Here is a 16,173-nt window from a genome sequence, read left to right as displayed (position 1 = left end):
TGGAAGTGGCCAGATATACAATTGAACCAAACCCATGCATGCGGCACATCAAACCACGGCATTTTCGATGACCTGATGGATAATGAGCAGGAAAATCATCTCAGACCATACCTGAACCGGTAGTGTTCCGAAACCGGTTCTAGGCGTCCCGCTGGAATTGGCCAAACATACAATTGAACCAAACCCATGCATGCGGCACATCAAACCACGGCATTTTCGATGACCCGATGGATAATGAGCAGGAAAATCATCTCAGACCATACCTGAACCGGTAGTGTTCCGGAACCGGTTCTAGGCGTCCCGCTGGAAGTGGCCAAATATACAATTGAACCAAACCCATACATGCGACACATCAAACCACGGCATTTTCGATGACCTGATGGACAATGAGTAGGAAAACCATCTCAGATCATATCTGAACCAGTAGTGTTCCGGATCCCGTTCCGGGGTTCCCGCCGAAGTGGTTAAATCTGAAAGAGAAACAAACCCGTACATGCGTCAAATCAAATAGCGGCTTTTTAGATTACCTAATGAATGGTCAGCAAGTGTTTCGGAATCGGTTTTGAGTGGCCGGAAGAGGCCAAATGTAAAAGTGAACCAAATCCAGGCATGTGATACATCAAATCGTGGCTTTTGCGATAACCTGATAAACAGTTAGCTAGAAAATAGCCTTACGTCACTGGTAGTGGTCCGGAATTGGTTCAGAGAGTCCCGTCGAAATTGTCAAACCCTTTATGTGACACCTTCAATTTGCAGCGTTTTTGGTTAACCGATGAGCAGTTAACAAGACAATAATGTTAGACCATATTTGGTTCAGCCGGTAGTTACCCGGAATCAGATCCGGGTAGTAAAATGTAAAATTTAACCAAACCCATGGATGCGGTACATCAAATCACGACCAGTCTTGTAAACATTCGACACTTTTTACTACCTTCATTTCGTTGCCGCAGTCGGGTGTCAGTCGGCTTTGTTACATTCGTGCGCTATCGTTACCTCTTACCTACACACAACACGAGCAGTAGAACGAAGACTGATCACGACTTATCGACAACCTGATGGAAAAATAGGGTCAGACCACATTAGATTCCCGGTAGTGTTGCGGGTTCAGCTGTGGCTTCGAAAGTGGTTAGAAGTAAAAGTGAAGCAAACCCATTCATGCGATATATCAAATCGCGGTGATTAGGTAAAGGTGAATAAATAGCAATAAAATATTCTCAGACCATAATTGGGAAAACCGGGAGTGTCATGGTCCATGACTCATGGAATCAGATCCGGCTATCCCACCGGAAATTACCAAGTATAAAAATGAACCAAACCCATTCATACGACACATCAGATTGCAGATTTTTTGATAAACTAATGAACGGTTAGCAAGAAAATAGCCTTAGATCACATTAGAGACTAGCTGTTGTGTAGCAGTACCAACGTTCATGTGAAAAATTAAATCGTGGCTTTGCTTAATGGCCTGATAAACATTAGGTATGAACAACAGTGACGAATTGGTCTAAGTTCTCATATATGAGAACAAAATGTAGACAAAACTAAAGCGATCTCATCAAATCGTACCATTTCAGATTCCTAAGGTGTAAAGTTATAGCAGGATTGGTCAACGTTGAATGGAAAAATACGAATTTGATCGCGTAAACAGATAATGGTGGCTGTTTTTAGGAACGATGAGCTCTAAAACTATGTAAAATTAGTGCATTTGGTATGGGAAATTTGTTTGGAGTCCACCAGAGTACTTATCCAAAATAGCGGTCCAAAGTCCAAGATAATGGCCCTGTTGCGGGAGGTGGACATTCTCGATATTAATCCGACTCTTACAGCAGAACACAATCAGAATTTGTGTTTGATCAGCTAAAAAGCTAAAATATGTGTTTATTATTTCATATGGTTCACAATACTTATGATCTACTTACAAGTTCGGTGATAGCCTACGGGGAAGAAAATTGCTTCCACTCGGAGTAACAATCACCTCCGCACTAGATTTATAATACATTGTCCTGATCTAGTTGTATGAAATCATTGATTAGGGGTGCACAAGTAAGAACCGGAGAGAAATTTAAAATACGCCGTTGTGCGTAACAGGCCCATTCAAGTTAGTGCCTATTTTATAGGATTTTTAATTCTTGCATTATGGGCATATTTTGTATGAAAATATGTCCAGAATTCAAAATTTGTAATCAGAAAACCCAAGCTGTGCGCTGTTTCACAAGGTCTGCAATATGACTATAGTTTGAATGGGGAAAAATGCCGGTCTTCGTCCAAAACTGGTAACCAGAAAATCATAAACGACATGCCAAAATTCAATACGGCGACTATTTTATGTAATTTTAGGTGCAGAGTCCAAAAATGAATACCAGAACATCCAAGATGGTGTCTCAATGTTCAAGATGGCGGTTTGTTTAGTTGGGGTAGATATCTGGAGTCATAAAATGATGACCGGAAAATCTAAAATGACGTTTCAAAATGTTGCGGCTTCATGACACTTGTTTGGCCAAAACTGTCTTATATTTTCTGAACATTGGATGTTATGCTAATATAAAATGTATCCATATTGAGTAGATTTAGCAAGCAGTTTTCATTTTGTATTTATGTCAATGTCATCAACATGTCGCTCGAGTTTTGTTGAAAGGATATTTTAAGGCACGAGAAAGGCACCATCACCGCTAGGTGGATTAATTAGGGTTTTTTAAAACAGTATTAAATTTATTGAAACATAACAAAAGTAGTACCAACTTTGACTGGATTATTCAATTAACAATTGGTTTGCACATGTTTACAAGAATGCAACTGACAAATACAATCATATCCATTGCCATGACGTTATTGTGCTTTCGTAACATCAGTGACATTGGCACATTATTTTTAATGATTTTGAATTTTTCCTTAATTTGTCCAATTGCGCGTTCCACGTGAATGCGCACCGTCGCGATCCTTCGAGTATTTTCTATTTCAACAGGAGAAAGTTGACCACCATTTTTCCGGAATGCTGGCATATTCAAGGTAGCGTTTTTAGCTTGCACTTCCTCGTCGATGAGAAATCCTCGATCCGCGAGAACTACATCACCCTCCAGGATGTTAGCGAGGAATCCTGAAGATTTGGCAATCGTTTTATCGGACGCTCGTCCACCGTAGCCTTTTGACACAAAGATTACCGAGCCAGCCGAGCTAATGCCGACCAAATATTTCAGAGTGTTTGATTTCTTATACTCCGACCATTGTTTCGCGGCTGCAATAGGGTTTGACGGTTTTTCAGCTCGAATTTCGAAGCAGTCAATGATCACAGTCACACTGTCTCCAAATACATCCTTGAAGCACTGTGGGGTGTGCTTTTTCAATATCGACCTTTCTGGCCAGTGCACCACATTGTGCATCACATGGTAAATAGTATATATGGTGGAAAAAAAATATTTTGCGGCGGTTGCTGGACACACTTCGTATGAAATACTCAAGTTTTTAAAAAAGTAGTTGAATCGTAGTTTTTGCAATGTCATGAGGAACACTTGTTCCTTTGAAAGATTTAAGGGCGCAAGCATGTGAGGACGAATAATGGAAAAAAGCGTATGCACTACGCGGCTGTCATCCAGCCCAGTGTAAAACTTGGTGTCAGCTGGGCGATCTTGCAAAGTTTGCAAATCGACTTTTGTTCTTCGAACACGTTTTCTCAAGCCTTCTATTTCCGCTTCTTGTATTGCTGCATTGCGCTTGAGTTCTCCTATTTCGGTGTTTTTCTCCTTCACGTTTCTTTTCAACAGTTCTACATCACTGAACTTATCGGTTTGAGTACCGTGACATCGCACCAATGGAGTGGCTTGTACATGTTGCGAAGTATAGCTTACAAGCTTTTTAGCCGCTGCAGGTGTCTGCTTATCGTTACCTGTAAAAAAAACACAGTAAAATTAAAAAAAAATGGTTTATGTTTTAACAATGTGAGAATTTTTCAAAAAAAGTCCATAAAGGCCTACATAGTGTATCCTTTTTTTTAAATTATTTAATATTAATTTATTACTACTTTTCCGGGTCTTTAATGATTATTAAACTCATAAAAGCAATGACCACTAGGAGAGACGAACCAGCCAAGGGCTGAAAGTCTCTTTAATAAAGACAAAACCAAATGACCACGAGGCTAACTGGAGACCCCTGGAGGAATTCGGGAAAGAATTCCTGGAGGATTTTCAGGAGGAATCCCTGGCGGTATCCCTGGAAGGATTTCAGGAGCAATCCGTGGAGGATTCCCTGGAGGAATTTCTGGGGAATTTCTGGAGGCGTTTTCAGGAACTTCGGGAAGAATTCCTGAAGGAATTTGAACATAAATTCCTGGAGGAGTTCATGGAGTAATCCCCGGAAAAAAATCCTGAAGATATACCAATATGAATGGATCAATGAATCTGGAGCAATACCGAAAGCAATTTCTGGATAAAGCATAAGGGAAATTCTTTCAGGAATTTCTGGTAAAATTTTTGAAGCCTTCCTGGAAGAATTCCTGAAGGAATGTCTGGAGGAGTTCTTGTAGGCTTTTTGACAAATTCCTGATGAAATTCTTGGAAGAATTTATGGATGAATCACTAGAGGAATCCTGGAAGAATTCCGGGAGAAATTCCTTGAGGAATTTTTGGCGGAAATCGTGGAGGAATTCCTGGAGAACATCTTGGAGGGATTTTTGGAGAAATTCCTGGAGGATTTTCTGGAGGCAACCCTGGAGAAATTCGTGGAGCAATCCCTATTGGAGCAAATAATTTATATTTATTCCGTAAAGCTACTGATTTCTATAAGTGATTGTGAATAATTCTTTAGTTTTTAAAATACATCTCAGATGACTGAATCTCAGAAAAAACGAAATTCCTGAAGAGAAACATTCCGAAGAACTCAAGAAAGAATCTCTAAAGTACCGGGGATTCCTCCAGGAATTCCTCCAGGAAATTCCTCCGGGGATTCCTCCAGGAATTCCTTCGGGGATCCCTCCAGGAATTCCTCCGGGGATTCCTCCAGGAATTCCTCCGGGGATTCCTCCGGGGATTCCTCCAGGAATTCCTCCGGGGATTCCTCCAGGAATTCCTCCGGGGATTCCTCCAGGAATTCCTCCGGGGTTTCCTCCAGGAATTCCTCCGGGGATTCCTCCAGGAATTCCTCCGGGGATTCCTCCGGGGATTCCTCCAGGAATTCCTCCGGGGATTCCTCCAGGAATTCCTCCGGGGATTCCTCCAGGAATTCCTCCGGGGATTCCTCCAGGAATTCCTCCGGGGATTCCTCCAGGAATTCCTCCGGGGATTCCTCCAGGAATTCCTCCGGGGATTCCTCCAGGAATTCCTCCGGGGATTCCTCCAGGAATTCCTCCGGGGATTCCTCCAGGAATTCCTCCGGGGATTCCTCCAGGAATTCCTCCGGGGATTCCTCCAGGAATTCCTCCGGGGATTCCTCCAGGAATTCCTCCGGGGATTCCTCCAGGAATTCCTCCGGGGATTCCTCCAGGAATTCCTCCGGGGATTCCTCCAGGAATTCCTCCGGGGATTCCTCCAGGAATTCCTCCGGGGATTCCTCCAGGAATTCCTCCGGGGATTCCTCCAGGAATTCCTCCGGGGATTCCTCCAGGAATTCCTCCGGGGATTCCTCCAGGAATTCCTCCGGGGATTCCTCCAGGAATTCCTCCGGGGATTCCTCCAGGAATTCCTCCGGGGATTCCTCCAGGAATTCCTCCGGGGATTCCTCCAGGAATTCCTCCGGGGATTCCTCCAGGAATTCCTCCGGGGATTCCTCCAGGAATTCCTCCGGGGATTCCTCCAGGAATTCCTCCGGGGATTCCTCCAGGAATTCCTCCGGGGATTCCTCCAGGAATTCCTCCGGGGATTCCTCCAGGAATTCCTCCGGGGATTCCTCCAGGAATTCCTCCGAGGATTCCTCCAGGAATTCCTCCGAGGATTCCTCCAGGAATTCCTCCGAGGATTCCTCCAGGAATTCCTCCAGGAATTCCTCCGGGGATTCCTCCAGGAATTCCTCCGGGGATTCCTCCAGGAATTCCTCCGGGGATTCCTCCAGGAATTCCTCCGGGGATTCCTCCAGGAATTCCTCCGGGGATTCCTCCAGGAATTCCTCCGGGAATTCCTCCAGGAATTCCTCCGGGGATTCCTCCAGGAATTCCTCCGGGGATTCCTCCAGGAATTCCTCCGGGGATTCCTCCAGGAATTCCTCCGGGGGTTCCTCCAGGAATTCCTCCGGGGATTCCTCCAGGAATTCCTCCGGGGATTCCTCCAGGAATTCCTCCGGGGATTCCTCCAGGAATTTTCATGGAAAATTTCGGCTTGCAGTCTAACAATTTGCGTTGATTAATTACTGATCATCGCCGACGTTTCGGTCCGACTATTGGACCATCTTCAGGGCTCCGATGGAATTTCTGGAGCAGTCTCCAAAGAAATTCCTGGAGGAACCTTCGAAGGAATTCCTGGAGGAACCTCCAAAGGAATTCCTGAAGGAACCTCGGAAGGAATTCCTGGAGGAATCTCCGAAGGAATTCCTGGAGGAATCTCCGAAGGAATTCCTGGAGGAATCTCCGAAGGAATTCCTGGAGGAGTCTCCGAAGGAATTCCTCGAGGAATCTCCGAAGGAATTCCTGGAGGAATCTCCGAAGGAATTCCTGGAGGAATCTCCGAAGGAATTCCTGGAGGAATCTCAGAAGGAATTCCTGGAGGAATCTCCGAAGGAATTCCTGGAGGAATCTCCGAAGGAATTCCTGGAGGAATCTCCGAAGGAATTCCTGGAGGAATCTCCGAAGGAATTCCTGGAGGAATCTCCGAAGGAATTCCTGGAGGAATCTCCGAAGGAATTCCTGGAGGAATCTCCGAAGGAATTCCTGGAGGAATCTCCGAAGGAATTCCTGGAGGAATCTCCGAAGGAATTCCTGGAGGAATCTCCGAAGGAATTCCTGGAGGAATCTCCGAAGGAATTCCTGGAGGAATCTCCGAAGGAATTCCTGGAGGAATCTCCGAAGGAATTCCTGGAGGAATCTCCGAAGGAATTCCTGGAGGAATCTCCGAAGGAATTCCTGGAGGAATCTCCGAAGGAATTCCTGGAGGAATCTCCGAAGGAATTCCTGGAGGAATCTCCGAAGGAATTCCTGGAGGAATCTCCGAAGGAATTCCTGGAGGAATCTCCGAAGGAATTCCTGGAGGAATCTCCGAAGGAATTCCTGGAGGAATCTCCGAAGGAATTCCTGGAGGAATCTCCGAAGGAATTCCTGGAGGAATCTCCGAAGGAATTCCTGGAGGAATCTCCGAAGGAATTCCTGGAGGAATCTCCGAAGGAATTCCTGGAGGAATCTCCGAAGGAATTCCTGGAGGAATCTCCGAAGGAATTCCTGGAGGAATCTCCGAAGGAATTCCTGGAGGAATCTCCAAAGGAATTCCAGGAGGAATCTCCGAAGGAATTCCTGGAGGAATCTCCGAAGGAATTCCTGGAGGAATCTCCGAAGGAATTCCTGGAGGAATCTCCGAAGGAATTCCTGGAGGAATCTCCGAAGGAATTCCTGGAGGAATCTCCGAAGGAATTCCTGGAGGAATCTCCGAAGGAATTCCTGGAGGAGTCTCCGAAGGAATTCCTGGAGGGATCTCCGAAGGAATTCCTGGAGGAAGAATTCCGAAAGAAATCTCCAGAGGAACTCCAGAAGGAATCTTCGGAGGAAGTCCGGAAGGAATGTCCGGAGGAATTTCGGAAGGAATCTTCGGAGAAATTCCGGAAGGAATCTTCGGAGGAATTCCGGAAGAAATCCCCGGAGGAGTCCTGGAACGCATCCCAGAAGGAATTCTGGCAAGAATCCCCGGAGGAATTACTGAAGGAATTCCTGAGAGAATCGTTGGAGGAATTCTAGGAGGAATCCTTAGAGAAAATCCTGGAGGAATCCCTGGAGTAATGCCTGGATGAGTTTCTGGAGAAATCCCTGGTGGAATTCTTGAAGCAATTTCTGGAGAAATCCTTGGAGGAATTCCTGGTAGGATTCCTAGAGGAATCCTCGGAGGAATTTGTAAAGGTATTCCTGGAGGAATCTTTGGAGAAATTCCTGGAGAAATCCCTGGAAGAATTCCTGGAGGAATTCCTGGAGGAATTTCTAAGGGAATCCCTGAAGAAATCCATGGAGGAATTTTTGGAGGAATCCCTGAAGGAATTCCTATAGAAATTCCTGGAGGAATCACTGAAGGAATTCCTGGAGGACTTCCTGGAGGAATCTCTGGAAGAATCCCTGAACGAATTCCTGCAGGAGTCCCTGAAGGAATTTTTGGAGAAATTCCTGGAGGAATCCTATGAGGAATCCATGGAGAAATTCCTGTAGGAATCCCTGGAAGAATCCCTGGAGATATCCCTGGAGGAAACCCAGAAGGAATTTCTGGAGGAATCCTGGAAAAATTTCTGGAGGAATCCTTGGAGGAACTCCTGGTGGGAATCCTGGAGAAAACTCTGGAAGAATTCCTGGAGAAATCCCTAGAGGAATTCATGGTGGGATTCCAGTAGGAATCCTTGGAGAAATCCTGGAGGAATACCCATGGGAATTCCTGGAGAAATCCGTGAAAGAATTCTTGGAGCAGTCCCTGGAGGAATTCCTGGAGGAGTCCCTGGAGACCTGCAAAAATCCCTGGAGGAATTCCTGGAGGAATTCTTGAAGCAATTTCTGGAGAAATCCTTGGAGGAATTCCCGGAGGAATCCCTGGAGGAAACTCTGTAAAAATTCCTGGAGAAATCCCTAGAGGAATTCCTTGTGGGATTCCAGTAGGAATCCCTGAAGGAATTCCTGGAGAAGTTGCTGAAGGAATCCTTTGGAGAATCTCTGAAGGAATCCTGGAAGAAATTCTTGGAGGAATTCCTGGAGAAATCCCTGGAAGAATTCCTGGAGAAATTCATGGAGGAATTCCTTGTGGGATTCCTGTGGGATCCCCGTAGGAATTCCTGAAGGAATCCTTTGGAGAATCTCTGAAGGAATCCTAGGCGGAATTTCTGAAGGAATCCCTGGAGCAATCCGTAGAGGAATCCCTATAGGAATTCCTGGAGAAATCCCTGAAAGAATTCTTGGAGGAGTGCTTGGAGGTATTTCTGATGGAATTCCTGGAGGAATTCTATGAGGAATCCATGGAGAAATTCCTGGAGGAATTCCTGTAGGAATCCGTGGAGGAATTCTTGGAGGAATCTCTGGAGGAATTCCTGGAGAAAACCCTGGAAGAATTCCTGGAGGAATTTCTGAAGGAATCCCTGAAGAAATCCATGGAGGAATTTTTGGAGGAATCCCTGAAGGAATTCCTATAGGAATTCTTAGAGGAATCCGTGGAAGAATTCTTGGAACAGTCCCTGGAGGAATTCCTGGAGGAATCCCTGGAGACCTGCAAAAATCCCAGGAGGAATTCCTGAAGAAAACCCTGGAGGAATTCTTGAAGCAATTTCTGGAGAAATCCTTGGAGGAATTCCTGGTGGGATTCCTGGAGGAATTCCTAGAAGAATCCCTGGAGCAATTTTCGGAGGAATCCCTGGAGGAAACTCTGGAAAATTCCTGGAGAAATCCCTAGAGGAATTCCTTGTGGGATTCTTGTGGGATCCCAGTAGGCATTCCTGGAGGAATTCCTGAAGGAATCCTTTGGAGAATCTCTGAAGGAATCCTAGGGAGAATTTCTGAAGGAATCCCTGGAGAAATCCTTGGATGAATCCCTATAGGAATTCCTGGAGAAATCCCTGGAAGAATTCTTGGAGGAGTGCCTGGAGGAATTTCTGGAGGCATTCCTGGAGGAATCCTATGAGGAATCCATGGAGAAATTCCTGGAGGAATTCGTGGAAGAATCCCTGGAGGAATTCTTGGTGGGATTCCTGTAGGAATCCCTGTTGGAATCCTTTGGGGAATCCCTGGGGGAATTCTTGGAGGAATTTCTGGGGGAATCCTCGGAGGAATTTGTAGAGGTATTCCTGGAGGAATCTTTGGAGAAATTCTTGGAGAAATCCCTGGAAGAATTCCTGGAGGAATTTCTGAAGGAATCCCTGAAGAAATCCTTGGAGGAATTTTTGGAGGAATCTCTGAAGGAATTCCTATAGGAATTCCTGGAGGAATCCCTGAAGGAATTCCTGGAGGACTTCCTGGAAGAATCTTTGGAGCAGTCCCTGGAGGAATTCCTGGAGGAGTCACTGGAGGAATTCCTTGAGTGATTCCTGGAGGAATTCTTGAAGCTATTTCTGGAGGAATGCTTGGAGGAATTCCTGGTGGGATTCCTGGAGGAAACTATGGATGAATTCTTGGAGAAAACCCTAGAGGAATTCCTGGAAGAATCCCTGGAGGAATTCCTGGAAGCATCCTTGGAGGAATTCGTGGAAGAATCCCTGGAGGAATTCTTGGTGGGATTCCTGTAGGAATCCCTGTTGGAATCCTTTGGGGAATCCCTGGGGGAATTCTTGGAGGAATTTCTGGGGGAATCCTCGGAGGAATTTGTAGAGGTATTCCTGGAGGAATCTTTGGAGAAATTCTTGGAGAAATCCCTAAGAGTTCCTGGAGGAATTTCTGAAGAAATCCTTGGAGGAATTTTTGGAGGAATCTCTGAAGGAATTTCTATAGGAATTCCTCGAGGAATCCCTGAAGGAATTCCTGGAGGACTTCCTGGAGGAATCCCTGAACGAGGAGTCCCTGAAGGAATTTCTGGAGGAGTTCCTGGAAGAATCCTATGAGGAATCCATGGAGAAATTCCTGTACGAATCCCTGGAGATATCCCTGGAGGAAACCCTAGAAGGAAACCCTGGTGGGATTCCTGGAGGAAACTCTGGAAGAATTCCTGGAGTAATTCCTGGAAGAATCCCTAGAGGAATTCATGGTGGGATTCCAGTAGGAATCCCTGGAGAAATCCTGGAGGAATACCTATAAGAATTTCTGGATAAATCCGTGGAAGAATTCTTGGAGCATTCCCTGGAGGAATTCCTGGAGGAGTCACTGGAGGAATCCTATGAGGAATCCATGGAGAAATTCCTGGAGGAATTCCTGTAGAAATCCCTGGAGGAGTTCCTAGAGAAATCCCTGGAGGAATTCCCGGAGGAATCCCTGGAGGAACTCCTGAAGAAATTCTCGGAGGAATTGCTAGAGAAGCTCCTAGAGGAATCTCTAGAGGAATTTCTTTAGGAATTACTAGAGGAATTCCTGCAGGAATTCTCGGAGGAATTCTTTGAGGAAAACCTGGAGGAAGTCCTGAAGAAACCCTGAAGCAATCCCACGAGGAATACCAGCCTGTTGTGACACAAATTGAAATAAATTCATTTTTACGAGTAGATACTTATATAATATAATGATAACAGCTACAAAAATGGTAGAAAAAAAAATCCTTTACAAAATATATCTCATATATCTATTTTGGCCAGGCGGTTTCTATTTTGGCCACTATCATAAGAAATACACGTGATTGGCCAAAATAGAAATCAAAGTTGAGAATATGGCCAAAACTGATGTTGTGCTTCTATTTTGGCCAGTGCCACTTTTACTGCAAAAATCAAGTAAGGTGGGGCGCAAGATGGGTCACCTAAGGATGGATCACCATGACTTTGTAAATACAAATCGTATTGGTTTGTATTCGTCCGCTACTCTTTAATACACTAGTTAGCTATGCTTAAGTCGATAAAAAGTTCATTAAATACAAAATATGATGTTAAACAAGCAGTTTTAAATAGTGATCGATTTTGCGCCGTGAAAAAAGTGCGGGGCAAGATGGGTCACCTTTTAAGTAATTCACATTTTATCAACGAAAAGCGTCAAAATATAAGATTTGTTCCGCATTCATATATGCTCCATATCCATACTGAGTAAACATGAGCTACTAGTAAACATTTAATAAATTTATTTGGAATGTAAAAAACTTTACGATTTGAGTGGTCCTAAGGCGACTTGAAAATCGATGTTCTCACTATAAAATTATCATAATTTTATATTATAATTTTGAGCGTTCACTTCGCTTGATTGAAGTAAATTATGTGATAGTCTTGTAATAAAAAATAAATAACTTTTGAATGTTTCAAAAATACGTTCAAAATTGAAGGTGACCCGTCTTGCCCTGCGGCCGTTATTATGGAGATTATATGGAATGTATCGCATAAGAAAAATGACTAAAAGCCATTTTTTTTAAATTTCCAATGAGAGTGAATAATTTTTCAATCAATGCCCCAAAGTTTTGTATAGTCATGATGGTAATCTAACAAAATTATCAACATAATCAAAACATGAGAAATGCGCTCGAAAATGGCACTGACCCCTCTGGCCCCGCGATCCATCTTGCCCCACCCCACCCTATAAGCTTGATTTCTGCATTTTTCTTCCAAAGAATATAGGTTGAAACCTTTCATTTGACTGGACAAAATTGATGCCCACACCATAATTGGCAAGATTGCTTGTGGTTTTTGAGAAAAAAACTTTTTATAATTATGGATAAAATCTTAAATAATAGTTTACTTGAGGGATTTTTTCTGGAACTATGATGATCTTGAATTGGCTCAAATTAAAAGAAAAATTACAGTGGCCTTCAGTAATTTACCGGCTTAACCAGAGATGGGCTTCTGGCTAAGCCCGTGAGTTACTGAAGGATTTCTTCAAGGATTTCCTGGAAGTGTCCCTGGAGAAATGTGTGGAGGAATCCCGGAAGAAACTCCAGTAAGAATCCGGAAGAAACTTCTGAATGAATCGCGAATAAAATTCCTGTAGGTGTCCCACTTAAATCAAGGCGTTAACACTGAACACCCGAAATAGTAAATACTCAAAATAATTGAGCAGAACGAGGCAAAGATTCCTAATGGATTTCATTTCCTAGACCTAGATGATATGCAGAAAGATTCCCGAAAAATATGCAGAACACATTTCAGAAACGTCGGGAAGTTTTTTCGAATTCTCTGAACATAGTGTACGATTGAACTTGCCTCACTACATACAAATTCATGTAAAGGTAGACAAAACCCTTAAATTGATAACTGTGGAATTGCTCAAAGTATACTAAGCTGAAAAAGGGTTGGCCAAGTTGCTGTGAGAACGAAGAGACCACAAAGAAGAAAAAGAAGCCTTCCTCGAGCAACACATGTTGTATTCTCAATTCTGTCGTGAAAATCGATTTGGTTCCTAAACCATGCGTCGGACCAAATGTCGCGCATAGTGTGCTGTATTGTGATCAGATGCGCAACAGAATTACCGAAGTAGTTTTTGAAACTAGTACAACTATTGTATTGTCCCAAGGTTTCGGAAAAAAATATGTTTGAAATAATTTATTTACATACCCTTCATTGTGTTGTGCTGCAATGTGACAGAGTCCTTAGTGATAATGACACTAGATCCAGATATTTTTTTCTCGAATGATGTTGCGTCACGTTGAAAAAGTTGGATACTGCGCAATGGAACGTCGATTCGGACGGGAGTGGTACTTTCCATTGCAGAGTCTGGTTTGTCTCCAATTGATGATAGATTGACTTTACAAACATCTTCGGTTCCAATCATTATGCCGTTTCGCATATGACTCGCTACGGTCGATTCGTCGTACACATTAGTAGCATCTGTGTCAATAGGCTCTATCAGGTTCTCTAAAAATATATACAAAATAAGTTGGTTTGAAAAAATGTGTCATTCAGCATACACATTGTAAAGGGTGAATCTCCAACTGTTGCCCACTCTATGTGTTACAACAATTGGCGCGTTTCAGCCGTGCAACAATTGGCGATTTACCCTATATGAACTGCCTAACGATTCATTTTATATTACACCGCAGTAATATAAAATACAGTAAACGTTTGTTGAAATAATTAAATTATTTTTTTAATTTTTTTATTACATTTCCGATCGAACGGAAACGAAATTTTTATGTACTACCAAATTTTCATTCATAAAATCGTCTCTTATATTGGACTATTGATATTTGTATGGGACTTTTATGGGAACAAATTTGTTATTGCATTTTAAAATTCACTAGCTGTCCCGGCAAACGTCGTACTGCCTGCATACTGTGTTTTTTGATATGCAGCTCCGTAGAGGCGTCCCCCGCCAAGGCATTTATATGGGAGCCCCCCGTTCCAGAGACCGGAGAGGTCTCTGCTAAGAACCTTCCCCGGCCGAAAATATGCCCACATACGAAATTTCACACCGATCGGTTCAGTAGTTTCCGAATGCATAAAACTGTTTTCATGAGCATCGAATCAGTATTTTCCTTTCTTTTAGGCTCAGTTTATATCATCGGTAACATAGTTCAAGAAAAATTTGAGACTCTTCTGAATCGAATTTCAGTCGCGATGCCCTGAATTTACCTGGCTGCACATCGTGGAAAAGACGGTCCATCCGATTCGAAAACGGGTTCCGGTTAATCCCATAATTTGCCACATCACCAACACGACGTTCGTTTGTTCTCATAGCTGGCACTTGAACAGCGACTGAACCGGAACTAGCAGATAGAACTACCGGATCATCTATTGTACAAGGAATAATATTCAATCCCACAATGAACGTTGATGTTAAACTTTGAGTCTTACCCGAGGGAACGTTTTCCACTGTTGCTTGCAGATGAAGTGTCGGGGTCCAGTCAACATCGTTCGTGTGCGTAAGCGCAGCGGGGAATCCTGAATAGTTAATAATGAAAGGACATTAATTGCTTGTAAAAACATTGTGCATAATGAAATTACTTACCTTTTACAAAATGCTTCGCACAAACTCGCTTCGTAACCATGCGTGGCTTTGGAATCGCTTGCATCCATTTTTGTAAGCGAATTTTTGCTAAATTTTGCAGGTGGACCACTTTGTACCGTGCGGAATCTGGAAAACGGTAAAAAGTTCCGTTTTCTTTGCTGCTTTTCTTTACTTTTGATGTGCAGCCGGGAACTGCGCACCAGAACCGTACGCCCGCCATATTGAAAAAAGAAAAATCGTCCGGACGATTGTTATCAAAACAAACAGACGTGTCATACTGTCAGTTGACGTACATTTCCGATCAGCTGATCGGAGCTGTCTCGTAAAATGGCTTATTCCCTTCTACTACAGAAAGAATTCCAATCCTATAAGATGGTTTGATTCTGGCGGAGAATGATTTTGAATACTTTATAGCTGCACAATAGTGATAAAATAACTCGACATTCACTATACAAAGCACAAGGGATATAATACACAATAGGTCAAATATTGGTCGCAGTAGTTATGTCCCGAACCGAGGAAAAAAATGACTAGAAGGTTTCTGAAGAGATTGAAATTAAAGGTACAAGTGTTGAAAATGAACAAATTAAAACGGAAATAAAATTCGATAAAATATTGTATTGATCAAATTGCAAAATAAAGCCATGTCTCCATTTCATACGTCCTGTGACCGAATTCTATTCCATTGATCATCATTTATTTTTTCCGAAGAGAAAATGTGCGCCGGAATTCACCTATTGGTTTCATTGCTGCCTACAAATGTAGATTAATTTTGGTCTTCAGTTGAATGGGTAATCGAACAGAAGAAATTAAATCTCACTATGGTGCTGTTTTGCAGAATTTATTAAAAAATCATTTTCTTTGTTCAGTGTAGTCAACCCATTAAAATTATCCTTCGCGAGATTTTTTGCAGGCATTTCTCCTGAATACAACTTTTTTATAAGACCGGAACAAATCTCATTTTCTTCTTTCGTCACTTTGCTCGTGAACTCGTCAAGGGGGGGGGATGATAAATAATAAATGTATTTGATGAAAATTTACCCAAACAATTAGGCGAAATCGTCAAACTCATCGGATTTGTTAAGAAATATTCTCAACAACTCTAAATTCTCCTTAGAAATTCGGTCCAAAATTTTCGGAGAGGCGGTGACATAAGAGAAAATCGAAAATTGTGTCAGCCTAAGTTAATAAAACTAATATTTAGAATTACATTTGATAATTTTGAACATTTTGATAATTGGTGACGGGTTCGATTCCCGGTCGGTCCAGGATCTTTTCGTAAAAGGAAATTTCCTTGACTTCCTTGGGCATAGAGTATCTTCGTGCCTGCCACACGATATACACATGCAAAATGGTCATTGGCAGAGGAAGCTCTCAGTTAAAAACTGTGGAAGTGCTCATTGAACACTAAGCTGAGAAGCAGGCTTTGTCCCAGTGAGGACGTTACGCCAAGAAGAGAGAGAGAATTGTTTAGATCTTTCTTAGAGATCTGTACATGTGTTTGAGCTTATGAGTTATGTATA

At 42.9% G+C, this 16,173-nt stretch overlaps 2 protein-coding genes across 3 annotated transcripts in view; both read right to left on the bottom strand.

Annotated features, from left to right (window-relative positions):
- LOC115255048 (tyrosine-protein phosphatase non-receptor type 13) overlaps positions 1 to 16,173 on the bottom strand; it is a 401,461-nt gene that overhangs the window by 351,883 nt on the left and 33,405 nt on the right. The gene's annotated exons all lie outside the window — the stretch shown is intronic.
- LOC115269881 (uncharacterized) lies at positions 2,751 to 14,909 on the bottom strand. Of its 2 annotated transcripts, XM_062855002.1 has the most exons (5): positions 14,651 to 14,909; positions 14,497 to 14,583; positions 14,275 to 14,433; positions 13,258 to 13,557; positions 2,751 to 3,880 (listed from the first exon to the last, which is right to left on the bottom strand). In XM_062855002.1, exons 1-5 carry the CDS (start codon positions 14,868 to 14,870, stop codon positions 2,754 to 2,756), a joined length of 1,893 nt encoding a protein of 630 aa, XP_062710986.1. In that variant the 5' UTR covers positions 14,871 to 14,909; the 3' UTR covers positions 2,751 to 2,753. The 2 variants fall into 2 exon arrangements, with proteins under 2 accessions (XP_062710986.1, XP_029734537.2); XM_029878677.2 differs by lacking the exons at positions 2,751 to 3,880; positions 13,258 to 13,557 and having other exon boundaries at positions 14,194 to 14,433.

Source organism: Aedes albopictus, chromosome 2 (assembly GCF_035046485.1).
Source record: "Aedes albopictus strain Foshan chromosome 2, AalbF5, whole genome shotgun sequence".
In the NCBI taxonomy this organism is placed as follows: domain Eukaryota; kingdom Metazoa; phylum Arthropoda; class Insecta; order Diptera; family Culicidae; genus Aedes; species Aedes albopictus.
Note: the sequence above shows the minus strand (reverse complement) of the source record. Positions and strands in the feature narration are given on the sequence as shown.